Here is a 27753-nt window from a genome sequence, read left to right on the forward strand (position 1 = left end):
GGGAGTGATATGGCCCCACCTACCAAGGAATAAAGATGAAGAAGATGTGATCATTTAGGATGAGAGGAGTGCTCAAAACAGAATTGAGGAAACATTTAAGTCATGAGCAGAGGAGAAGGAGGAATAAGTGAAAGAGAAAGAGAAAAGAGAAAAAACCAGGAGAAATCTGTGACACACAAGCCAATTAGCAATGTCTAATGCAGTAGAATGTCAATATTAGTAACACACATCTACTTTACAGTTTACAAAGTGTTTTTCATTTATAGTGAAGTCAAAGATTTTTCACATTTAACCTTTACAAGTAGAGTAAGAAACCCAAAAAAGCCATTAAACTTAGCAACTAAGGGGTTCTAAGGACATTATGAATGGCAAAGATCAATAGGTAATAGGAATGGAAAATGGATCAGGTGAGTTGAGAGAGGCTCAAGAGGTAAAGAAACAGGGTGTTCATTCAAGTCATCAGAGTTCCTGTTTCCTAGGCATTTAGATATTAAAAAGGGGATCCCTAGAAAGTGAGTACATGTATCTTCCCTGGAAAGTTAAAAAGAAGTTTCCGGTCTAATTAAGTCCTTATGAATTTGTTTCAAAAACATTCAGAGACGATCACATCTCTAAGAAAGAGCCAAAGCAAAAAATTCTGCAGATGCTTGCATATAATAGCATTCATGGGACTGTGTTACCAGTATCCAAAAGCATATTTTCCAGCAACTTAAAAAAAGTGTCACAAACTCTAACCAAAGGTTAGCTAGCATGGAAAATTAAAAATCACATATAATTATTATATAGTAAATACAATAGTAAAATAATAGCTACAATTTATTTTTTTAATGGGCCAAGCATTATGTTCAACATTTTATATACATTATCTCATTTAGTCTTCCAACTTTGGGCATCAGCAAGTCTTGGGTTGGCTATAGAAGGTAGAAAATGGAACCAAGTATGACTCAGATTTTCTTCTTGAGCCATTAGATACATCTTGGTGTTGATACCCAGATGGGGACAACAAGGGAAAAATCAGACTCTGGCAGGAAAATTAAGAGTTCAATAATGGTCTTATTAAATTTGAGATGTTTCTTAGAAGTGGTAGGTAGGTGGGCACTGAGCCTAGAGCTCAGAGCTAGAGATATAAATTTGTGACTTACCTATATCTAGATGCTATTTAAAACCATGGCACTTAGGGGCACCTGGGTGGCTCAGTAAGTTGGGTGTCTGACTCTTGGTTTCAGCTCAGGTCATGACCTCATGGATTGTGGGATCACAGGACTCTCGTTGGACTCTGAAGATTCCCTCTGCGCCCCCCACCCCGCTCAAATAAGTAAATCTTAAAAACAAAACAAAACCATGGGACTGAATACGATCACTTAGGTAGAGAATGTAGACAGGGCAGTGGGTGCTATGGAGTACTCAGTATTCAAAAGGGTTGCAGAAAGGCAGAAGAGCCTGCAAAACAGACTGAGAGAAAGCATCCAGGAATACAGAAGGAAAAACAGGAAGATGGGGTTATAGGGGCCAAGAGAATAAGTGTCAAGAAGGGCATAGTCAATTTTATTGAAAATTGCTAAGAGGTCAAATGAGATAACAACAGAGAAGTAACCATTGTATTTAACAATACTGAAATCACTGGTGATTTTGACAAGAGCAACTTCAATAAAGTGGCAGAAATGAGCAATGGAAGCTCAATTATAGTGGACTCAAGACATAATGGAGGTGAACACAGGGGAAAAGGTGACTACAGACAAATTTTTCAAAGAAATATTGCTCTGACTTCTGCATAGTGAAGCAAACAATCAACAAAATTAAAAAGCAACCTACAGAATGGGAGAAGATATTTGCAAATGACATATCTGATAAAGTATTAGTATCCAAAATATATAAAGAACTTATAAAACTCAACACCCAACATCTGAATAATGCAGTTAAAAAATGGGCAGAAGACATAAATAGACATTTTCCAAAACTGACATACAGAGGGCCAAAAGCCATATGAAAAGCTGTTCCACATTACTCATTATCAGGGAAATGCAAATCAAAACTAAAATGAGATATCTCACACCTGTCAGAATGGCTTAAATAAAAAATCCAAGAAACAAGACACGTTGGTGAGAATGCAGAGAAAAGAGAACCCTCTTACACTGTTGGTAGGAATACAAACTGTTGTAGCCACTATGGAAAACAGTATGGAGATTCCTCAAAAAGTTAAAAATAGAACTACCTGGGGCGCCTGGGTGGCTCAGTGGGTTAAGCCTCTGCCTTCGGCTCAGGTCATGATCCCAGGGTCCTGGGATCAAGCCCTGCATCAGGCTCTCCGCTCAGCAGGAAGCCTGCCTCCCCCCTCTCTCTGCCTTCTTCTCTGCCTACTTGTGATCTCTCTGTCACATAAATAAGTAAAAAAATCTTTAAAAAAAAGAATATTAAAAAAATAAAATAGAACTACCCTACAATCCAGTAATTGTACTACAACATATTTACCCAAAGAATACAAGAATACTAATTCAATGGGAACCATGCGCCCCAATGTTTACAGCAGGATTAGCAACAATAGCCAAACTGGAAAGAGCCCAAATGTCCATTGACTGATGAAAGGAACAAAGAAGATGTGGCATATATATACAACAGAATAGTACTCAGCCACAAAAAAGAATGAAACCTTGCCATTTGCAATGACATGGATGGAGCTAAAGAGTGTAATGTTTAGTGAAAGAAGTCAAGAAAGACAAATACCATATGAGTTCATTCAGGTGTGGAATTTAAGAAACAAAACAAACAAGCAAGGGGAGAAAAAGAGACAGAGGCAAACCAAGTAACAGACACTTTACTATAGAGAACAAACTGATGGTTAACAGAATGGAGGTGGGTGGGGGGAAGGATTAAATAGGTGATAGGGTTTAAGGAGTGCACTTGTGATGCATGCCAGGAGCTATACGGAAGCGCTGAATCACTATATTGCACATCTGAAACTAATATTACACTAATGTTACACTAATTACATTAATATTAAACTAATATTGCATTAATATTAACCAACAGGTTTAAATTTCAATAAATTTAAAAAATTTTAATAAAATGTAATAATTTTAAATAAATTATAATTTTTATATCTATAATATAAATATAAATATAAATAAATATAAATAAAATTTAAATTAAAAAACCTAAGGGAATGGGAATATCAAAGGCACTTCTTTTTTGAGATGGACAGTATTAGTCCATTGTAGCTGATGGGACTGGTCCAGCAGAGAGGGAGAAACTAATAAGGCCAGAGAAAGGAGGTAACTGCAGAAGCAAAGTTCTTGAGAAAAGGAGATAGTATAGGCCCAGAACAAATATGTAAGAACTGCCCTGTTACAGGAACAGAGATACTTATAGATATTAACATAATATAAAGCAAAGCATATGTGTGCAGATACGGGGAGATGAGCAAACTTCGTCTGACCGCTTCTGTTTTCTCTGGTTCAGGATCTGAAAGCAGTGAGTCCACTCCTCTGAATTCCTATACACCCTCCCCAGGCCCTTCCAAGTGAGCAGGCCTGGTGAACAGTAAGGATCCCTCACAGCAGTAAGGGGAAGCATGCACCATAGTCTAGTGTTCGACCTAATAAGGCTTCTCTTAGTATAGTGGTTCTCAAATTGTGGTCTCTGGAACAGATGTAACATCATTCTTTAGACATTTGTTAGAAATGCAAATTATCAAGCCCTAATCCAACCTACTGGATTAGAAACTCTGGGGACAGGGCCCAGCAACAAGTTTAAATAAGTACTCTCGGTGATTTTGAGAAGTTTGAGAACCACTGTCTTTGTAGAATGCTGAGGGTTTCTTGGAAGACTGAAATAGCAATTTCTCAGATACAAAAATGTCAGCAGCAAGAGCTTTTCATAATGAAACTAAGTATATGACAAATGCTTTAAAAGTACCGGCAGTCAGCTGTGTTAACTTCTTTTCACATACCTTTGCCTCAAAGGCCAAGCCCAGGTCCACAGCATAATCCCATGAGTATGATAGAAATTACTCCATGAGATTCAGGCCTCAGATGAAACTGACTCACTGAGGAAGGCTGATTTTAAATTTAAAAACATACACTGTAGAGGAAAAAGGTACATAACAAGATAGAATTGAGGGAGGTGTCTCAAAGGGATGCTTGATTTGGAGTCAAACATATTGCTGTTCCATGGGTAGAACCACCATGTGTGATCCTGAATAAAACACTTAACTTTTCTGAGCTCAGTTTTCTCATCTAAAAATATGAAGGTGCCAAAATCTTACCTTGGAAGGGAGTCCGTGACTACAATCCTGTATGAATAAAGAGTCTAGAAGTAGTCCCCAAGTTTCCATGTATTGTATCATGTGACCCTGGTCACAACAGTTTGGACCAGTAGATTTAGACCAATAGTGTAACATTCCTATACTTCAGAAAATGTGGTTATGTCATGGCAGAGACAGTTTTCTATAATTTTATTTTGTATCCAGAAGTAACCAGAGCTGTCTGTTTCTTTGCAGTAAACACACAATAACTTTATAGGGTTGTTATGAGAATTAAGTGAAAAAATGTGAGTATAATCTAGAACACAGAGTCTGGCACATAAAACTAAAAAATGTAGTTCTTCATAGTAATGAGAGCTCCAAAGCCATTAGTGCCACAGGTGAGATCAAAAAGCCTCAGCACCCAAAACAAAACCCCAAAGTAAATGAGTATAGTTGCAGAGTCATGAAGCCTCACTCTGCAAGGCTTTTAGCTCTGAGGCTATGAAATATATGCTCCTGGGGCTTTAGTCCAGAAGAACTCACTGAACTCCTAACCTGCAGCTTTCTCTTGTATTACTCTGTATGAGAGGAAAGTTTGTTGTTGCTTTCTGGCATGGAGGACTATGGAGGAGCTATATTAGAAATTTTAGAATATGTTACACAGAACTTTTCCAGTATAACTGAAAGTGGGGCTATGATTGGATTCAGGGTATGAAGATTCTGAAAATAAGAACAGAAGCTGAGTATTAGCACTGCAAAACTGGCCTTGGAGCTTTGGAATGATACAGAGAAATGATGACCAAAGATGATGGCCTTGATGAGGAGAATCTAGAACAGAGAGGCCATTCGGAAGGCCACAGGTCTAATTTAATCTAGAAGTTCCCAATGCCCTCAACCAGAGCAGTGGTGATAGGAAATTAAAAAGTGTGAGTGGACACTGAATTGCATTTTAAAGGTCAAGGCATCAAATAAAGCTGGTGACTGAATGCTGGGAATGAAAGAAAAATGAGTGCCTGACAGTTTGGTAGAGTGAGGAATGGTGGTGCCACTGCCAGAGTTACGGGAACATGTTTCGGTTGAAGGTCCAAATTCATTTTTGGATTTCTCAAACTTGAGGTGATCAGGGGATTTTTCAGTGGAAATGGTTATAGCGCAATGTTGATACAGGACTGGAACTCAGATTAATGGAAAGAAGATGAGGCTGAGATCAACAGAAAGGTAAGCTCTGGAGCCATGACATTAAAAAAAAAAGTTCTCAGTGGGGTGGTATAGAGGAAGAAGAAGTCCAAGGCCCACGTCTTGGAAACTGCCCTATGTCTAAGAGGTATGTCTAGTAGTGATACAGAAGAGCAAACCCAGGGAAAGCAAGAAAAGTAAGGTTGATAAGTATCTGGAAAGCCAGGTTAGTGCCAGGCAGAAGAAGCCAAGGGAAGGGGGCGCCTGGGTGGCTCAGTGGGTTGGGCCGCTGCCTTCGGCTCGGGTCATGATCTCAGGGTCCTGGGATTGAACCCCGCATCAGGCTCTCTGCTCAGTGGGGAGCCTGCTTCCTCCTCTCTCTCTGCCTGCCTCTCTGCCTACATGTAATCTGTCTATCAAATAAATAAAACAAAAAAAAAAAAAAAAAAAAAAGAAGCCAAGGGAAGACATTTTCCCTCAGCAAAGGCTTCTATGAGGTAATATCTGGAACAGAATACTGATGTCAGTAGCAATGTATAATGTTGTGGAAGCAACACAAATGAGCTCAGAATACTTTGGGTGGCCTGCGTAGAGCCTACATCTTTCACAGCTAGGCTAAAGTTCATTTAGCAAGACCCTCATAATGACTGACAGCAAGCGTTCGCTAACACTTCTGCGGGGGGGAGGGGGGGCAGACTGGAAGGACAGCCAGAGCACTTCTCTGAGATACGGGGACTTACCTAACTCATCCCAGAGTTGCCTGCATTTATCTGTCATGCTTGTTCCTTGCTGCCTCCAGAGTGTGAGTCGTGGGTCAGCCATAAACTGCTCAGTTATCAGCGTCAGCATCCTGGCTCCATTGGAATCCCTCATCCGCAGCATCTCTCGAACCTGACACATAAGGAGGGGCCAGGGGTTGGTGACTGCACATTATAAAAAAGCAGGAGAAGGAAGGGGAGGAGAAGATGAAGTATCTAAGCATAACACACCCAAAATCAAAGAGTCAAAAAGGTTTCTTGTTCTATAAGCAAATTCTCTGCATATATCAAGAAAGCCTGCTGTGCACAATGAGATACCACTTCACATCCACTAGGATGGCTAGAATCAAAAGTCAGATAACAACAGGTGTTGGCGAGGATATAGAGAAATCGGATCTCTGATACACTGTTGTGGGAATGTAAAATGATGCAGCCACTTTAGAAATCAGTATAGTAGTTCCTCAAATGATTCAATGTAGAATTACATGACCTATCAGTTCCTATCGTAGAGAGAATGAAAACACATGTCCACACAGAAACTTGTATGAGAATGTTTATAAAAGCATATGCATAATAACCAAAAGGTGAAAATAATCCAAATATCCACTAACAGAGAATGGATAAACAAAAGTGGTCTAGTCATACAACAGAGTATTAGTCAACCATAAAAAGGAATTAAGTATGGATACATGCACAACATGGGTGATCCTTGAAAATACTGTGTTAAATGAAAGAAGCCAGTCACAAAAGATTATATATGATATTATTCTACTCCTAGGAAAGCCCAGAATAGAGAAATCGATAGAGACAGAAAGTAGATTAGTGATTGCTTAGGGCTGGAGGAGGGGGAGTGAGGAATAAGGGAAGTGACAGGTAAAGGGTATGGGGTTTCTTTTTAGGGTGATGAAAATGGTCTAAAATTGACTATGGTGACGGGTACATATATCTGTGAAAAATTAAAAACCACTGAGGGCGCCTGGGTGGCTCAGTGGGTTAAGCCGCTGCCTTCGGCTCAGGTCATGATCTCAGGGTCCTGGGATCGAGTCCCGCATCGGGCTCTCTGCTCAGCAGGGAGCCTGCTTCCCTCTCTCTCTCTCTGCCTGCCTCTCTGTCTACTTGTGATTTCTCTCTGTCAAATAAATAAATAAAATCTTTAAAAAAAAAATTAAAAACCACTGAAATGCACACTTTAAATGCGTGAATCATCTGTCACTAAAGGCGTTAAGAAAAAAAGAAAGAAGACCTGCTGTGAGAGCCCAGAGTTCTAAAGTACTACATCTCTTCAAGGCTTTATCTGGCAGCCTTGGGTTCCAAGCAGAGGGATGGTGTCTTCCTGACAAAAACCACCAGCAATGTTAATTGATTTAGAATGGAGCAGAAGGAAGAGGACTACCAGGGTGAGGCAGTAAGGATTCCTGGATGCCACCTGCTCTTATCAGATCTGCTCTGATCATCCCTCCCATTAGTTTTCGAGGATTCAGTACAGATAGGTCAGGTGAGCTAGATCCAATGCATGAAGCCAGAAGTATGGTGAGCCCAGTTTACTTAAAGAAAAAAAAAATACCCTTCATATCTTACCTTGGCAAACATTGAATTGAGTTGCTTCCCAGAGCCATAGTAACCACCCTGGGAGAGGAAGAGTTTCACTTGTTCTTTCACCTGTTCCTCATCCAAATGCCAGCAGTTCTCATCATCGATGCTGGCCCCAGCTGTGGGGTCAGGGGCACCTGTGAGGGATGGCAATGGTGAAATGAGTCCCCTGAATTCATATGCTACACATTTGGCAGAAGGGATACTTTGTGAGTATATTCAAAAATGGATGGCTTATTCTGCCTTATTTGGGAACTTTGTCAACTGTGTGGTCCTAAATAAATGTAACAGGGCTAATGCTAGTTTCATACTCACTTATGTCTCAGTCTTATCTCCTTCCAAGGTCTATAAATACCACGCCAGGGGGGCAAAAAAATCCCAGAAGGAAATGCACAAATATGAAAAAGTGATTTATTTTTTCCCTAGGAGGGTGACATTTTTTTTTTTTCCTTCAATTTGCCATCCTATGACATTCAAATAAACCTTAAAGTACAGGTCACAAAATTCTGTGTCATTATGCAATTGTAGCTTCTCAGCAGAGTCAACACTTCTAAATCTCTAGAAACTTGCTCCTTAAGGCAAAGTCAGAGTTGCATGCAAGGTGAAAAATTTTATAAACTTATACTCAAAATATCTTTCATATCTGGACTCACCGCACCACCTTCAAACAGTTTTGGTTATTTACACACCTCTCTCCTGTTAGCTGCTTGCTCACAGCTGAATCAGCCACAGCACTGTGCTGGTAATGTGACAGACACCTAGGGAATATTTATGGAATGAAAACTGAATCTTCTCTCACTTTCTCAAAGACAGAGTCCTGTGTTAAGTTTTTAGAAACCTGCCTCCAAGTGTTAAAAGGCTATAAATCAAACGCTCTCCAGGTGTGGCCATGCAATAGATTAGAAATTCATGTCATGAAACCATAAGAGACTCTTAATCTCAGAAAACAAACTGAAGGTTTCTGGTGGGGGTAAGGATGGGGTGGCTGGGTGATGGACATTGGGGAGGGTATGTGCTATGGTGAGCGCTGTGAATTGTGTAAGACTGATGATTCACAGACCTATACCCCTGAAGCAAATAATATATGATATGTTAATAAAATAAAAATAAATAAAGTTTCTCGGGAGGAGGAAAAAAATAAGAAATTCATGTCATGTTTCATCTGTCAGTCTACTTTTTCTCTTGTCTTCCTGTATCAAAGCCCTGATTAAATGAAATTCAGGTCTACCCAGAAAAGATGCTCTTTAGTTAAGCTTTTGTAGTGCATCTATCTTTTTCTCCAAGAAATCAGGAGGGTTCACACATTCTGTTATTCTACAAGTACTAATTAATACATATGACTGTCCAGTTTATGCTTATCTACCATATACTACCTTTCTCCGAATGTATTGTTCTAGATAGTTCTGATTAGAAGTCTTCAGTGATGCACCATTTTTATTAAATTAAGTCCATATGCCTTAGCATGGTATTCAAGGTTCTCCAAGCTCAGGCCTTATCTTTTATTTATAGTCTTGTCTACCCTATATTTATGCTATGTTTCAGCTAGGAACTCAAGTGTTCTCAGAAATCAACCACATTTCCTTATGACTTCACTTCTGCTTTTTCATTTTTTTCCCTCCCTCTCCTGCAACCCATTCTTCAGCCAAACAAATGATACTTCTTATTGACAGCATTGCCTGGGCTCTAGAGTCAGGGCTGCAGTGAGCAATGGAAACCATGAAATAAGTATAGAGAAAGGCCAACACTGGCATGCTTCATGCACTGCTTAGGTCACTTGGCAGGAGAGGCTCTTTTTACCCCCTCACTAAATTAGCTATATAACCCATTGCCACCTGTCAAAAGTAAGTCCATTTTATGCTCAAAATACATATAAAAGGAGTAATACTCTTAGCACTTTATTATTACTTTTCTTAAAGACCTGTTGCATTTTATTCTACATCAGAATTGTGAATTTCTCATATATTCCCCAAATTGAAGTTTTTAAAGAGTAAGTGTTCAGTTTTGTACCTCGCAGTGCCTGGCTTATTACAGCACTGAGTTAGCATTTATAGAATAAACAAATACATGTCTCACTGACTGTCCAGATTTAAGCTCCAGGTGGGCAAATAATATATCTTATACTTCTTTTGTATCCCTAAAGGGGCAAAGCAGAACAAGTATACTCCTTACTCTTAAATATTGGTTAATAAGAGCCATATTTTTAGTGCTTCCTGTATACCAGAGTCTAAGAACTTTTTACATATATCCTCACTAGAACATACTCTCCTTGAGGGCATAACTGGTTTTATTTGCTGGTATATTTGCAACCTGTAGAACAATATTTGGCACACAGTAGGTGCTCAATGATTATTTGGTAAGTAAATTCCAATGAAATTTTATAACTCCATAAGGTAGTATTATTATTCTAATTTAAAAATGAAAAAAACTAAAGCTTATACAGGTAAGTAATATATATAATAATATGTACTATAAGTATAACATATATGATATACATATACATACATATAACATGTGTAATATAAGTAATATAACATATATAATATCAGCCAGTATCTATATGCTGGCCTCTCTTCAAAGTCTGTTTTTTTTTTTTTTTTTAAGATTTTATTTATTTGACAGACAGAGATCACAAGTAGGCAGAGAGGCAGGCAGGGAGAGAGAGGAAGGGAAGCAGGCTCCCTGCTGAGCAGAGAGCCTGATGTGGGGCTCTATCTCAGGACCCTGAGACCATGACCTGAGCCGAAGGCAGAGGCTTAACCCACTGAGCCACCCAGGCACCCCTCAAAGTCTGTTTTTTCACTACAACACTGAACTTCAGCCTCTAGCCTCATAGGCCTGAGCATGGAGAGCCTTGTGGTTTCAGGCCCTGGAACATAAAGTTGGATGGTGTCTATGAAGATAGTCAAATCCTTTCTTGGCCTATTCCACTATATAGAATATAGGATTAGCCATTTTCCACTTAGTGAAGACGATAGAGTTCTCACCAGTACAGTGAGTCTCAAATGTTAATACATAGAATAATCATCTGGGATTTGTGTTAAAAATGCAGATTATAGTCTCACCTCTAATGATTCTAGTTGTCAGTAGTTCAATAAAGACATAACAGAGATAAAATGAGGTATATTAGGTATAAACTAAGGACTGGGCCTTTGAGTACCTTGTTGCCAAGGATGGGGATGAGGGAAGAACAGAAATGGTGCTCCAAAAACAAGCAGAGATAGTTTGAATACCAATTCTGACTCTTGGGTGGTTTGATTAGGATGTAAAAAAGCAGGAACAGGACCCAATCTCCCAGGGGAAATGGCCTTAATTAACTGGCTGGAAGTGGGAGTGATAACCCCCCCATAAAAGTTCAAAGGGGTATGGAGAAAACTGGAGAATCTTTTGGGCCTAGGTGGTGGTAGTGGCAGTTTATATAAGGCACAGTTTATAAATGCACAGTATACGAACCATAGAAAACTGCTGGGAAGGGTTTGGATAAGGCAAAGCCTTGGAAGTTACTAACATTAAAATTTCAACTAGAACTTTAGAAGTGTTCACTTATTTGATAGGCAAAAAAGGAAGGTAAACCATGTAAATGTTTGCTGATCTATAATGAATGCAGGAGATGAGAAAGAGGGCTGCCAAAATGGCTGGTTGCAGCAAAAAAAAGGGGAGAGTCAATATTTGAGGCATCCAGGTAACACTACTATAAGGAGTTGGTGTGACTGTTGAAGGAATTAAAGTCATCTGGGAGAGCATGAATTGGCAAGAGGCCCCAAGGAGAATTTTCTAAGATATTTTCATTTACTCAACCAATATTAATTGAGACCCTACTATGTGTTAGGATATGTGCCAAATATTTAATGTATGGTGGTAAACAAAGCAGATATAGTTCTTATCCTCATGGAGCTGGAAGACTAGTTGAGGAAAAAGACGTTAAACAAATAATTACATATGGACATATTTGTGTGGGCAGAAAGACAGGTCAAAGTTTTCCCTGAGAAAGTGGCATTTAAGTGAACACCCAAGGAATGAATTAGGAGTTAGTCTAGCAAAGAGTGGAGGAAATACTGTGTGTATTTTTTGCTCAAAGAAGCATGAAGTCATAAATTATGGTGATAATTAAGTACAGTCATAAAAAGGGGGAAAGCATAAGAAGAATAAAAAGAGTATTTCCAGAGGGAAAATCACATGAAAATGTAAGCAAAAGCCAGATGATACAGGTTTTATAGGCCATATGAAATCTGGACTTTACCCATGACAAAATCTGTAGTTATAGAAAAGTAACTCTGGGTAACTGTGTGGAGACTGGAATAGAAGGGAGCAATAATGGAAAAAGAAAGATAAATTAGACCTCTAGGTGGGAGATTATAGTAGTTTGATTTAGGGTGATTGTAGTATCAATAGAAAGAAGGGAAAAATGATGAAATATACTTTGGATGAAATATACTTTGCTCTGTTCTACAGGAAATTTCCTTACCCTTATTTTCTATCACTTAGTTTTAAAAAAAATTGCCATTATATTTGTAATTTTCATTAGTTCTTCCTGTTGTGTGAATTTGTTTTTACAGCATCCTGTTCTCATTTCATGGTTGCAATATCTTCTTCTAATCTAATGATAATGTTATTAATAATTTCTCAAGGTTTTCTTCTCTCTGGATAGTTTCTATTTCCCCCAAATTGCCTTTCTATGTTTGTTAACTTTGGTCTGTATCTTCCACAATATTCAATGTTGTTGACCATTCCCTTGTTGAAACAACTCAGTTGTTCCCTCAGTTCTATAACGACTTTGATAATTTCTAGCTATCTTTTTCTCACTTCTCATTCTACCTTTCTCATTCCTACAATGACTTCTGTTTTCATCACCTGTATATGCATGGCTGTATTCATTCAATAAACCCTTATTAATTTCCAGGTACCATGCTGGGTGACAGAGACTCAGAAATTAGTAAAACATGGTCCCTGACCCTACTCCTCAATTACCTCGCTTTTCTCAAGGTATCCAATCTCTCTTCATGGGTAAGTAGCAACTGAATCCCTGATTAGATGCTATACCAGAGAATCTCAGGGTATAGAGTTACCAAATCAAATCACAGAGCATTGGCAGGGAAAGGGGGGACGGCGCCTGGTTGGTTTAGTCGTTGGGCGTCTGCCTTCAGCTTGGGTTATGATCCCAGCATCCCTGGATGGAGCCCTGCATCAGGCTCCCTGCTCTGCGGGAAGCCTGCTTCTCCCTCTCCCACTCCCCCTGCTTATGTACCCTCTCTCACTGTCTCTCTGGCAAATAAATAAATAAAATCTTAAACAAAACAAAACAAAATGAAGAACAAATCACAGAGCATTGAGCAGTGATAGAGGTAGAAAAACAGTCTACCAAAGGCGACAAGGCAAAACCTAGGTTCTACTTCCTAGGAGAAAAACACAGAAGAGAAATAAAGGGGTTTCAAGGAAGTGAAGAGCCCAGCAATGCCTGGATCCATTCTTGGGATTAAAAGCAGGCAGCTACCAGTTTTAGAAATCTTATTTCTGCTTTTTAAGTCTGTTTTGGTGGGGAAGAGGGTTTGGGAAAGGGAATAAGGAAGATGGTCTAAGTGTTTAAAGATTTAGCAGGGAAAAGAAGTGTGATTGTGCTAATAACTCCAAAATTCTGAATTTTGTCCTCAGTTCCAGATCCATATATCCAACTATCCATCACAAATCTTTTCCTAAATGTTCTATACGCCCCTCTAATTTATCATCTTCCCAAATTTATTCCTCCTCCTATATTCCCTCAGTGAACAGCAACATTATCATCAAATTCATCAATACCATCCTAGCTAAACATTCTAGAATTCAGTTTTCTCCCATCTTTCTATTCTTTTCTTTACTCCTGACACAACCTATACACCTGAATGCTGACCAGTTCAGGTTACCTCTAAGATATCTTTATTCTCTGTCCCCCTTTTTTCAGTATCATTGCTGATTATCAACATTGCTTATTAGAAACAGATTAGGAAAGGTCTTGTGGAATACTAGGAAGCTGGGTGTAGAAAAGTAATATTAGTATGGAATAAACACAAGTATGGAAGTAGTAGTTCCTGGGGAAGGTTAAGAATCATATTTCAAGGTCAATGTGGTAATGTAAGCCCAATTTCAGACAAATACATAATAGGATACTGAGATGGGAGGGTTAAGGAAAGATAAAAATTGCTTTAGCCCAGTGGTCAAGAGGGAAGAGGGCTGTTTTGGTGACAGCAGTGGTATAAATAAGACAGGTATAATGTATCTCCTTAACCGAGGTGGTCATTAAAAGAAAAAAGGCAAGAGAGTTTGGAAATAAGCAACAATTCTGAGAAAGAGCTAATGGGAATAAAGCATAAGAGATCATAACCTAGTTATTGGGGTACAGAGCAGTACTTCCCTTTAATGCTATAGACATTGCAATGAGGCAGAACTCAGGTCTCTAAGAGCTCTGGACTTAAGGAGGCCACAGAAGTAGAACAGCCTCCCTGTGTGGGATAAGAGATAGGTGAAGCTACTCTTTATAAATAGAGAGAGCTCAGTTACTACATATACACCACAACTTTCTGTATAAAGCAATAGAAGATTATTTCTGCTAGGTAGCAAGAGTTCCTGGAAGCTCGTCTGAGTATCTTTGTTTCTGAGGAGTGCTGAGGTTGTGTGTAGGACTTGGTTAGTTCTATTGGACAAATGGGAAAGGCAGACCCTCTAGCACACAGACTACAGTATTATACAGGCCATCCACCTGGTCTCCTTGCCTCTTTTATGCTGGCACCACAATTATCTTCTAAAAATAAAGAAGTACTATAAAGAAGCATAAAAACCTTGAGTTCTGAAGTCAGGTGAGCCTGGGTTATAAATAATTTCCTATTTTATGAAATGGAAATGGTTAAAACGCCTATTTCACAGACTAGTTTCGAAAGCTAAATGAATTGACATATATAGAGTCCCTTGGGTAGTGCCTGGAACATAGTAGGACCTAACAAACAAAATTCTTTCCTATGATAAAGTCCTTACAATCTGGCTTCGTTAGCATCTGTTTCAACTTAGCTATCTTTTCTACTAGATTTTAAGCTACTTGAAGGCAGGAACCATGTCTGTTTTATGCCTTCAATAATCAGCACTATTTCTTGCACACAGCAGGTATTCAATATATAACCAAAGAAAAAGTGAACATTGTATCTTTCTTCATCCATGCACCCTCCCATTATAATATATAGCTCATAAGCACAATGCTAATAGATGTTCTTTAGAATAACCCTGATGTTATGTGGGATCCTAAAATATTAAGGAAATTCTCATATCCATCTAATTTCACTGAATGACACAAACTTTTTCAGGCATTCGCGCACTCCTGAATATTCCAGGCTCCTGGGCACAGAGAGTATATAGACAAATAAAGTCCATAAACTAGATCAAAATATAACTCTAATGTTCTCTGTCCTTTTTGCCAAAACCTTTATAAGGTAGACAATTGGACTGCTTTAAGAAACTAAGAGTTAAATAGTTGTTTAGATAGAATGAACTCATTAAGGTATAAGCGACTACAACTGCAAAAATATCCCCCCCCAAATTTGAACCTCCAAATATGCAATGAAGCAACAAAGTAGGCTTTTGTAAAAATCTGTGTAATTACCATGCACTTGGTTGATTTCGGAGTTGGAGGATAGAATCTCATCTGCCAGTTTCTGTGCAGTAGGAAGAACTTCAGTGTGGTGGGCCGTGATTAAATATTGAATAAACTTTTGTAGCTGGTCCCTATTCATCTGGAAAAGGGTTTCTGAGATAGGAAGACGCAATTTGACTTGGTCTGGTTTACGGATCCTGTAGAGTGAGAGCGCTACCACATGAGCACAGTAGAATATGTCTTTGTTCCCACAGCCACATGTCACTGAAGTGATTTTGCATCGATCAAAACTGATTGCAACTTTGTAAGTCACTGCTGGTTCAGAAGGAGTAGCTGCCTCAGTTACTGTGCCACTGAGATGGAAGCCTAAGGAAACAAAGAAAGTGTGTTTAGAGATTCTGTAGTAAGAATCTTGAAGATTTTCATTTTGCATTTCAATTAATCAATTCAGAAACTTTTTGCTGAGTATCTCTATTTCTGTAGTAGGCTCTGCCATAATACACAGGTCAATGAAACTCAGATATAGCTCATAAGGAACACAATATCTAGAAAAAAAGTCCTTACTCTGGAGTCCACAAACCTGAACTAATTCTGAAAACTTTTGTTTCTACATGTGTACTTTTGCTGAGGGTGGAGATGGTTCAAAGCTTTCATTATAGTCTCAAAAGGTTATCAAAGAATCCCAAGTACGTTAAGAAACTCAGGTAGATTTTAAGCTCTTTGGGGGCAAAGACAAGTCTACAAATAACATCAGTACAATCTAGATTAAGGTGAGTGCTATAAATGCAAGAGAAACCAAAAGAATGCCGTGAAAAGGACAGGCGTAAGAACAAGGAGGCTATGACAACATTTATTCCTCAAAGCATACAATTCCAAAATGGTGGCCATGGGGAACACATAAAAGGCAAGAAACTTCATAAAATATGGAAAGCACAGCTTGCTGTAGTGAGATTAGCAGTGTTACGCATCTATTTACTAGCACAGAGCACTGATAATTTTGAAATGTAAGGAGAATAATTCAGTCATTCAAACCAAAGTTTAATGAGACCTTAAACATCACACTACTAGGCCTAGGAATATTATTAAAAGAAACAGGAGAAGAATATCAAATATCTGTAAGGCATCTATCATGTAGCAGGATTGTAATTGGTGCTTTTAATAATTTATCACAACATGATGAAGTTGGTATTATTTTCCTTGTTTTCTTTTTTTTTTAAATTAACATACAATGTATAATTTGTTCCAGGGGTACAGGTCTGTGATTCATCATTTTTACACAATTCACAGCACTCACCATAGCACATATCCTCCCCAATGTCCATCACCCAGTCTCCCCCTCCCTTGCAACCCCCTCCCCTCCAGCAACCCTCTGTTTGTTTCCTGAGATTAAGAGTCTCTTATGGTTTGTCTCCCTCTCTGGTTTCATCTTGTTTCATTTTTCAGTCCCGTCCCCTATGATCCTCTGTCGTTTCTAAATTCCTCATATCAGTGAGATTATATGATAATTGTCTTTCTCTGACTGACTTTTCAAATTTTTATTTAAATTCTATTTCGTTAACATACAGTACAATACAGGTTTCAGGTACAGAATTTATAAACAACGCCCAGTGCTCATCAAAACAAGTGCCCTCCTTAATACCCGTCATCCATCTAGCCCATTGCCCACCCACCTCCCCCCATCAACCCTCACTTTGTTCTCTATCATTAAAAGTCTCTTATGGTTTGTTTCCTTCTCTATCTTTTTTTTCCTCCCCTTCCCATATGCTCATCTGTTTTGTTTCTTAAATTCCACATATGAATGAAATCATATGGTATTTGTCTTTCTCTGACTTATTTTGCTTAGCATTATACATTCTAGCTCCATCCATGCAGCTACAAATGAGAAGATTTCATTCTTTCTGATAGCTAATATCCCATCATATATATATATGTATATATATATATGTATATATGTATGTATATATGTATACATATATATAACATCTTCTTTATCCATTCTTCAGCAAATGGACATCTGGGCTTTTTACACAGTTTGTCTATTGTTGATAATGCTGCAATAAACATTGGCGTTCATGTACCACTCTGAATCTGTATTTTTGTACCCTTTGGATAAATACTTAGTAGTGCACAATAGCTGAGCTATAGGGTAGTTTTCCTTTTAACTTTTTGAGGAAACTCTATACTGTTTTCCAGAGTGGCTGCACCAGTTTGCATTTCCACCAACAGTGCAAGAGGGTTCCCTTTTCTCCCCAACCTCACCAACACCTCTTGTTTCTGGCATTAATTCGAACCATTCTGACTGGTGTGAGGTGGTATCTTATCATGGTTTTCATTTGTATCTCCCTGATAATGAGTGGTGTTGGACGTTTTTTCATGTGTCTGTTAGCCATCTGTTCGTCATATTTGGGAAAATGTCTATTCATATCTTTTGCCCATTTCTTGATTAGATTATTTGTTCTTTGGGTGTTGAGTTTGATAAGTTCTTTATAGATTTTGGATACTAACCCTTTATCATATACATCATTTGCAAATATCTTCTCCCATTCTGTAGGCTGCCTTTAAGTTTTTGTTGATTGCTTTCTTTGCTGTGCAGAAGCTTTCAATCTTGATGAAATACCAACAGTTCATATTTGCTTTAGTTCCCCTTGCCTCCAAAGATGTGTGAAGTAAGAAATTGGTATGGCCGTGGTAGAAGAGGTTGCTGCCTATGTTCTCCTCTAGGATTATGATGGTTTCCTGTCTCCCATTTGGGTCTTTCATCGATTTTGAATTTATTTTTGTGTATGGTGTAGGAAAGTAGTCCAGTTTCATTCTACATATTGCTGTCCTGTTTTCCCAAAACAGAAGAAACTGTTTTTTTTTTCCATTGAATATTCTTTCCTACTTTGTTGAAGATTAGTTACCATATAGTTGTGGGCCCATTTCTGGATTTCTTTTTTGTTCCATTTATCTGTCTGTTTTTGTGTGAGCACCACACTGTGTTGATGACTACAGCTTTATAGTATCACTTGAAGTCTTAAATCATGCTTCCAGATTTCCTTTTCTTTTTCAGGACTGTTTAGCTATTCAGGGTCTTTTGTGGTTCTATACAAGTTTTAGGACTGTTTGTTCCAGTTCTGTGTAAAATGCTGGTGGTATTTTGATAGGAATTGCATTAAATGTGTGATTGTTTTGGGCGGTATAGACATTTTAACAACATTTGTTCTAATCCATGAGCATGGAATGTCCTTCCATTTCTTTGTGTCATCTTCACTTTCTTTCATAAGTGCTCTACAGTTTTCAGAGTACAGGTCTTTCACCTCTTTGGTTAGGTTTGTTCCTTGGTATCTTATTATTTTTGGTGCAATTGTAAATGGGATTGTGTTTTTAGTTTCTCTTTCTGCTGCTTCCTTATTGGTGTACACAAATGCAACAGATTTCTGTACACTGATTTGGTATCCTGCAACTCTGCTGAATCTGTTTATCAGTTCCAGAAGTTTGGGCTGTGGTGGGGGGGCGATTCTTCCAGAGTTCCTGTGTAGAAGAGTATCATGTCATCTGCAAATGGTGAATATTTCACCTCTCCCTTACTGATTTGGATGCCTCTTATTTCTTTTTATTGTCTGATGGTTATGGCTAGGACTTCCAGTATGATGTTGAATAGAAATGGTGAAAGTGAACATCCCTGTCTTGTTCCTGACCCTAGAGGAAAGGCTCTCAGTTTTCCCCAATGAGGGTGACGTTAGCTATGGGTTTTCCATATAGTGAGCTATTTATTATGTTGAGGTATGTTCCCTCTAAACTTACTCTGTTGAGGGCATCATCATGAATGGATGTTGTACTCTGTCATATGCTTTTTCTTCATCTACTGAAAGGATCACATGGTTTCTATCCTTTCTCTTGTTGATGTGATGTATCACGTTGATTGATTTGTGCATACTGAACCACCTTTGCAACCCTGAAGGAAATCCCACTGGATTGTGGGGAATGAGGTTTTTAACACATTGTTGGATTTGGTTTGTTAGTATTTTGTTGAGGATTTTTGCATCTATGTTCATCAAGGATATTGCCCTGTAGTTCTTTTCCTGTAGTTTTTTTTTTTTTAAGATTTTATTTATTTATTTATTTGACAGAGAGAGAGAGAGAGAGAGATCACAAGTAGGTAGAGAAGCAGGCGGGGGGTGGGGGGAAGCAGGCTCCCTGTTGAGCAGAGAGCCCAATGTGGGGCTCAATTCCAGGACCCTGAGATCATGACCTGAGCTAAAGGCAGAGACTTAACCCACTGAGCCCAACCTAGGCATCCCGCCATCTCAAGGTGTCTTTAACAGGCTTCGATACCAGGATAATGCTGGGTTCACAGAATAAACTTGGAAGTTTTCCTTCCTTTTCTATTTTTTGGAATAGTTTGAGAAGAAAAGACATTAGCTCTTCTTTAAATTTTTTTTTGTTGTTCTTTAAAAAGATTTTGTTTAGGGAGCCTGGGTGGCTCAGTGGGTTAAGCTGCTGCCTTCGGCTCAGGTCATGATCTCAGGGTCCTGGGATTGAGTCCCGCATCGGGCTCTCTGCTCAGCGGGGAACCTGTTTCCCTCTCTCTCTCTGCCTGCCTCTCTGTCTACTTGTGATCTCTGTCTGTCAAATAAACAAATAAAATCTTAAAAAAAAAAAGATTTTGTTTATTTTGAGAAAGAGAGAGAAAAAGAGAGTGCGCTCATGAATGAGGGGGAGGGACAGAGGGAGAAGCAGACTTCCCATTGAGCAGGAAGCCCGATGTGGGGCTTGATCCTAGGACCTTGGGATCATGAACTGAGCTGAATGAAGGCAGAGGCTTAACCAACTGAGCCACCCAGGTGCTCCTTAAATATTTGATAGGATTTGCCCGTGGAACCATCTGGTCCTGGTCTTTGGTTTTTTGGGAGTTTCTGGATTACTGATTCAATTTCTTTGCTTGTATTCAGCCTGTTCAAATTTTCTATTTCTTCCTGTTTCACTTTCATTTGATTATAAGTTTCTGGAATTTATCATTTCTTCTAAGTTGTCCTATTTGTTGGCATGTATTTTTTCATAATACTCTCTTATAATTTTATTTCCATGGTGTTTGTTATTTCTCCTCTCTCATTTCTGCTCTTATTTATTTGGGCCCTTTCTCTTTTTATCTTACGTCTGGCTAGAGGTTTGTCAATTTTATTTTATTTTATTAAAAGACTGTATTTATTTATTTGACAGAGATCACAAGTAGGCAGAGAGGCAGGCAGGGGGGTGGTGGGAAGCAGACTCCCTACTGACCAGAGAGCCAGATGCGGGGCTCAATCCCAGGACCCTGGGATCATGACCTGAGCTGCAAGCAGAGGCTTAACCCACTGAGCCGCCCAAGCACCACAAGGTTTGTCAATTTTATTGATTTCTTCCAAAGAACCAGCTCCTGGTTTCATTGATCTACTTTATCACTTTTTAGTTTCTATATTATTTATTTCTGCTCTAATCTTTACTATTTCCTTTCTTCAAATGAAACCTTTTAAGTTGCATTTGTTACTCTCTTTTTAGCTCCTTTTGATGCAAGGCTAGGTTCTTTATTTGAGGTTTTTCTTGCTTCTTGAAGCAGGCCTGTATTGCTATGCTATAAACTTCCCTCTTGGAGAACCGCTTTTGCTGCGTCCCAAAGGTTTTGAACTGTTGTGTTTTCATTTTCATTTGTTTCCATGTACTTTTTAGTTTCTTCTTTTACTTCCTGGTGGACCTATTCATCATTCAGCAGCATGTTACTTGTGGTCTTCCCAAATTTTTTTGCTTGTGGTTGACTTGTAGTTTCATAACCCTGTGGTGAGAAAAGATGCATGGTATGACTTCTATCCTTTTGAATTTGCTGAAGCTAGTTTTGTGGCCTAATAGGTGATCTATTGTGGAGGAAGTTCCAGGTGTACTTGAAAAGAATGTGTATTCTGCTGTTTGGGGCTGGAATGTTCTGAGTATTCTGTTAAATCCATCTGGTTCACAGTGTCATTCAAAGTTATTGTTTCCATTTTGATTTTCTGTTTAAATGATCTGTCCATTGGTGTAAGTAGGATGTTAAAGTCGCCACTGGTATGGTATTATTATCGATTAGTTCCTTTATGTTTGTTATTAACTGTTTTGGGTATTTGGGTGCTCCCATGTGGGGACCATAACTATTTATAACTGTTATATATTCTTGTTGGATTGTCCCCTTTATTATGATAGTGTCCTTCTTGACTCTTGTTATAGTCTCTGCTTTAAAGTCTATTTTGTCCGATAGAAGTATTGCCACTCTGGCTTTCTTTTGACATCCATTTGCATGACAGATGTTTCTCCACTCCTCACTCTCAATCTGCAGCTGTTTTAAGGTCTAAAATGAGCCTCTTGTAGGCAGTGTATAGATGGGTCTTGTTTTTTTTTTTGTTGTTGTTGTTTTCATTCATTCTGTCACCCTATATCTTTTGATTGGAACGTTTAGTCCATTTACATTCAGAGTAATTACAGACTGGGGTGCCTGGGTGGCTCAATAGGTTAAGCATTTGACTCTTAATCTCAGCTCAGATCTTGATCTTGGGGTATGAGTTCGGGTCCTCCATTAGGCTCCATGCCATTTTGCTATTTGTTTTTTTTGTTGTTCTGAAGATTTTCTCTAATCCTTTCTTGTCTTTCTCTCTTTCATGGTTTGGTTTCTTCAGTGACATATTTGAATTTCTTTCTCTTTATTCTTTCCATATTTCTTAGTGGTTTTTGATAAATGGTTACCATACTGTTTCTGTATAACCTCTTTTGCATACAGCAGTCTATACTAAATTGATGGTCATTTAAATTTGAACCCATTCTTTACTCCTCTCCTCCCTACATTTTAGGTATATACTTCCTTTTCTTTTGTGAATTCTTTGATTCTTTTTACAGAAATATTCACTTTTTACTTCTTTTGTGTTTCCTACTTTAATACTGTTGTTTGTGGTCTTTCCTTTCCACTCAAAGAGTTCCCTTTAATATTTCTTGCAGGGGTGGTTTAGAGGTCATGAACTCCTTTAGTTTTTGTCTGGGAAATTCTTTATGTCATCTCCTTGCATTCTGAATGACAGCCTTGCTAGATAGGGTATTCTTGGCTGCAAGTTCTTCCCATTCAGCACTTTGAATACACCATGCCACTCCTTTCTGGTTTGGAAAGTTTTTTTGCTAAAAAATCTACTGCTAGCTTTCTGGGGTTTCTTTGTATGTAACAGTCTTCTTTTATCTTGCTGCTATTCATTTATTTATTATTTTTAAATATTTTACTTATTTTAGAGAGAGAGTGAGAACAAGGGAACATGGTGGGGAGCGAGGAGGAGCAGAGGGAGATGGATAAACACACTTCATGCTGAGCACGGAGTCTGACATGGGGCTTGATCCCACGACCCTGAGATCATGACTTAGATGAAATCAAGAGTAAGATGTTTAACTGACTGAGCTACCCAGGTGCCCCTATCTTGCTACTTTTTAATATTTTTTTATCATTATATTTTGCCAATTTAATTGTAATATGTCTTGGTATAGATCTACTTTTGTTGATTTTGATGAGAGTTCTCTGTGATTCCTGCATCTGAATATCTGTTTCCTTCCCCATGTTAGGAAAGTTCAGCTCTTATTTCTTCAAATAAATTTTCTGCGACCTTTCCTCTCTCTTCTTCTTCTAGGACTCCTATAACAGGAATGTGTTTATGTTTGATGGAGTAACCAAGTTCCCTAGGCGTATTCTTGTTTTGCATAATTCTTTCTTCTCTTCTTCATTCAGCTTATTTTCCTTTACTCTGCCTTCTAGACCATTAATTCATTTCTCTGCTTCTTCCAGCCTCCTGTTTATGCCATTAAGTGTGTTTCTCTCTGCTATGTTATTCCTTATCTCTGTTAAGGTTTTCACTGATGTCTTCCACTCTTTTCTCAAGTTTAATGAGTATCTTTATGATCATAATTGTAAATTCTCTATCAGGAATGTTACTTTTATCTTTTTTTCCTCAGACCCCTGTCCATCATGGCCTTGTCTTGTTCTTTCACTTAGAATAAATTTCTCTGTCTTTTCATTTTGTCTTAGTCTCTGTTCCTGTTTCTCTGTGTTAGGAAAGTCAGCTAGGACTCCTGTTCTTTTTTTTTTTTTTTTTTTTTTTTATTTATTTGAGAGAGAGAGACAGTGAGAGAGAGAATGAGCGAGGAGAAGGTCAGAGAGCAAAGCAGACTCCCCATGGAGCTGGGAGCCTGATGTGGGACTCGATCCCGGGACTCCAGGATCACGCCCTGAGCCGGAGGCAGTCGTCCAACCAACTGTGCCACCCAGGCGTCCAGGACTCCTGTTCTTGAAGGTAATGGCTGTACACAGAAGAGGCCTTGTAGAGCCCTGCCATGTAGTGTCTCCTATTCCCAGGACCTGACTCTTCTGGGAGTGTCTCCAAGATAGCCTTCACTTTAGAACTAAGGAAAAGAACTGCAGAGTTGAAAAGCAGCTATTTTCCAATCTACATCCATAGGATATAGACAGCAGGGTTATACAGAAGAGCATATACTATACTGGGATTAAGCAATGAGGATCTGTTATTAACTATGTAGTCTTGGGAGATTCACTTTAGAACTCTGAGCTTCAGGTTCCTCCCCAGTAAAGTGGGGATAATAATACTTGCCCTTCTCTCAAAAGTGGTTTATAAAACTGTAAAATGTCATGCTTTTATGCTATTTTTCAAATGAGTTTCCATGTCAAGGGCATCAGAGAGACTTCTCCAATAGCCAAGTTCAAGAGTGGTTGAAAACCAGGTGCTAATGGGATGCCTGGGTGGCTCAGCTGATTAAGAGTTTGCCTTTGCTCAGGTCATGATCTTAGGGTCCTGGGATCAAGTGCCACATTGGGCTCCCTGCTCAGTAGGGAGCCTGCTTCTGCCTCTGTCTGTTGTTCTTTCTGCTTGTGCTCACTCTCTTGCTCTCCTGACAAATAAATAAATAAAAATCTTCAAAAAAAAAAAAAAGAAAGAAAAAGAAAAAAATTTAAAAGACAGGTGTTAAGAAAGTACACTCTTAATTTCACTTAGGCTACTCAGAAGCATTTAGAACAATCGTTAGAAATGACTTAAGTCCTAATGAAAAGAGACCCCATGGAAGGGTAACTTTAAAATTTCAGATATGATAGTAATGTCAATGTAGGAAGAGCTTAGGTTCTGAATCTGGAAGCTGAATATAAACATTTTTACTTCATCAGTTGAATGCTTTGGGATACCTGGCCTACAGCACAGTCTCTGAACCCAAATCTCTAATTCCTTTCCTGCATGAAAATGAGTAAGAATATTGGTGAGATTTGGGGCAGAAGCAATGGGTATCTTATTAAGATGTAATCCCCAGTAGGGCAGTGCTTTATCTGTGTGTGTTTATCACTATAAAAACCATAATCACTCTGGCTATACAAACAAGAGATTGGACCTCAGCTTCCAGGTTTTTAAAATGAGAGGCTGGTCTAAAAGACCTCCAAAGTTCATTCTAGCAAGAATATTAATTGACTATATGGTGACTATCACTGAATTCTTTTTTTTTTTTTTTAAGATTTTATTTATTTATTTGACAGAGAGAGATCACAAGCAGGCAGAGAGGCAGGCAGAGAGAGAGAGAAGGAAGCAGGCTCCCGGCTGAGCAGAGAGCCTGATGCGGGGCTCGATCCCAGGACCCTGGGATCATGACCTGAGCCGAAGGCAGCGGCCTAACCCACTGAGCCACCCAGGTGCCCCTATCACTGAATTCTTAAACCAGGTTACTTTTGGAATTTAAAGAATGTGTAGTAATAGATAACCTTTATGAGTGCCTCCCATGTGTTGGGCTCTGTTCTAAGTGCTTTATATGCCATTAACTCATTACATTTTCACAGTTCTTATAAATCTGATATAGGTGTGATCTAAGTTTTATGTATCAATTTGATTAGGCTATAGAACCCCATCATTCAAACACTAATCTAGATGTTGCTGCAGAGGTAGTTTATATATGTAGTTAACATGTAGAGTCAGCTGGCTCTAACTAAAGGAAATTATCCTCAATAATGTGGGTAGATCTCATCCAATCAGTTAAAAGGCCTTATGAGCAAAACTAAGGTTTCTCTTAGAAAGAAGAAATTCTGCCCCAGAACTGTAGAATCAGATTCTGCCCCAGAATTTCCAGGCTGCTGGCCTGCCCTACAGATTTCAGACTTGCCAGCTCCCATAACTGCGTACACCCATACCTTGAAAGAAATCATACATACACACAGATACATATAAACATTATGGGTGTGTATATACATATATCCTACTGATTCTGTTCTGGAAAACCCTGATTACTATTATTATCCCCATTTTATGTATGAGGAAAGAAGCACAGAAAGGTTAAGTAACTTGTGCAAGTTCATTCTGTTAGTAAGTGCTCCACGGGGAGCCTGCTTCCTCCTCTCTCTCTGCCTTCCTCTGATCTCTGTCAAATAAAAAAAAATAAAAAAATAAAAATCTTTAAAAAAAATTCTAAAATTTCAGTTTTTATAACACTAGTAGTGGTTTGAACCCTCTTTGTTAATCTGGAATTAGAGACAAATGTTGACGATCAATTTAGATTCCACAATAGGTCAAGCTGAACAACTGAGAAACTTTCTACAAAATATTTTTTTAAAGCTAGTCAAGCATGACTCTCTAGAGGCTTTAGTTAAGACCCATGATGCTCTCGAGAACATGTTTATTTGAACTTGGTAAATCTTTTGTCTCCACTGGCATAGTTCATGCTTCAGGCCTAGGCCCATCTGAAAGGCAGAAGTCTGTCAGTGGCTCTCTGGAAGTTTCCTTGCTGTGAGTTCCTTTTTCCTTTCATGTATCTTAGAATGTAAATTGAAAGCCAGTTTCACATATTTGTTCCTCTTGCCTTATTGTAATATAGTAACATTTTTAAACGTTTAATTACTCCTGAGAATAAAACTATGTAGAATAGGTTCAATATAGTGTTTCTTTCACCTTGCAAACCTGCCATAAACATGTCCATCAGTTTGTTGATATGAGCAAACATGTAGAAGCCTCAAAATCTCTACTGAATCCAACATGTATTTACGGAATAGCCACTGTATGCTGAGTTTTTACTTTTTAACTCTTTTATTCGGACATTTTCAAACAAATAATTAGAGCTTAGTATAATGAGACCCCATGTTTCCTTCACTCAGCTTCAATAATTTTCAAGAGACATACACTGGTTAATCTTTACCCTTTCCCAACTCCTTCTCTAGCCTCTCCAATAGATTATTTTGAAGTAAATCCCAGAAATAAAACTTCATTGTTGTATACCTCTGTATACCTATCTAAGGATAAGAATTTAAAATTAATAACAATTCCTCAAAATCAAAAATCCAGTGTTCAGACTGCCATTAGTAACATTTTAAAAATTCCCCAAAACAACAAACAAACAGAAACAGGAGGTTTGTTCAAATCAGGATACAAAGTCCAGCCATTACATTTGGTTCATTTGTCTCTTAAGCTACAAGTTCCTCTCCTGCCTCCACCCCCTATTATTTACTAAAAAATAGTAAGGTAGCTCTAAAGGCACTTGACCAGATTCAGGTTTTCTGGTAAAATTACTTCACAGGCTGTATTGCATATTTTCTAATACATCACATCAGGAGATACATAATGCCTGATGGTTTTTCTTTTTGAGCTTTTAGGATTGGTCAGTGTGTTCAAGTGTTGTGAGCCTGATTCGCCCATTTTAATTTTTTTTTATTTTTTTATAAACATATAATGTATTTTTATCCCCAGGGGTACAGGTCTGTGAATCGCCAGGTTTATACACTTCACAGCACTCACAATTGATTCATTCATTTTAAAGTTCCCTATAAACTTTCTACCTAAAATAGTTTTACAGTCATTGATGATCACTGCCTCAATCAATTATTTCATTTAGAATGGCTCTATTTTTTTATTTCAATTTTGACTCTCTTACCTTCTCTGGCTCCTAACACCCTCATTTGTAAAATGAGGAAAGAAACGTGTAAAGTGCCCAATTCAGCATCTAGAACACGGTAGGCTTTTAACAAAAAAAGTGACAGAAATGACAAACACAAAAACTGCTTAGAATTCATGGGAAAAACAACTACTTTATAGAACATCATCTTTGTGATGATCCATCAATCACATTTTCCTAAAATGCAAAAAGAAAATGCATATATTATGAAACCATCCAGCTTATCAATATTCAAATGTGCAAGAACTACTGGCTTTTAAAAACAGTCTCTTTTGTCAATTATAGGTCTTGAAATGATTAAGATAATGGATGGGCTGGTGGGAAAAGGCATAGGCAGACACACAGGAAAGCAATCAATGTATGTTTGCTTCACTAGTGGCTCCAGCAGGCCATAATGATCCAAGTCCCAGTACTTCCTTCCTTCATACAGC

General features: G+C 38.4%; 1 protein-coding gene across 1 annotated transcript in view; it reads right to left on the bottom strand.

Moving 5' to 3' along the window:
* ZSWIM5 (zinc finger SWIM-type containing 5) overlaps positions 1-27753 on the bottom strand; it is a 222579-nt gene that overhangs the window by 58717 nt on the left and 136109 nt on the right. Inside the window, exons 2-4 of the mRNA XM_044238098.1 lie at positions 15383-15739; positions 7753-7901; positions 6157-6307 (exon numbers count right to left, since the gene is read on the bottom strand). Of these exons, the coding sequence (XP_044094033.1) occupies positions 6157-6307; positions 7753-7901; positions 15383-15739 (657 nt within the window). The remainder of the gene's footprint in view (positions 1-6156; positions 6308-7752; positions 7902-15382; positions 15740-27753) is intronic.

This window comes from Neovison vison, chromosome 2, assembly GCF_020171115.1.
Source record: "Neovison vison isolate M4711 chromosome 2, ASM_NN_V1, whole genome shotgun sequence".
Lineage (NCBI taxonomy): Eukaryota > Metazoa > Chordata > Mammalia > Carnivora > Mustelidae > Neogale > Neogale vison.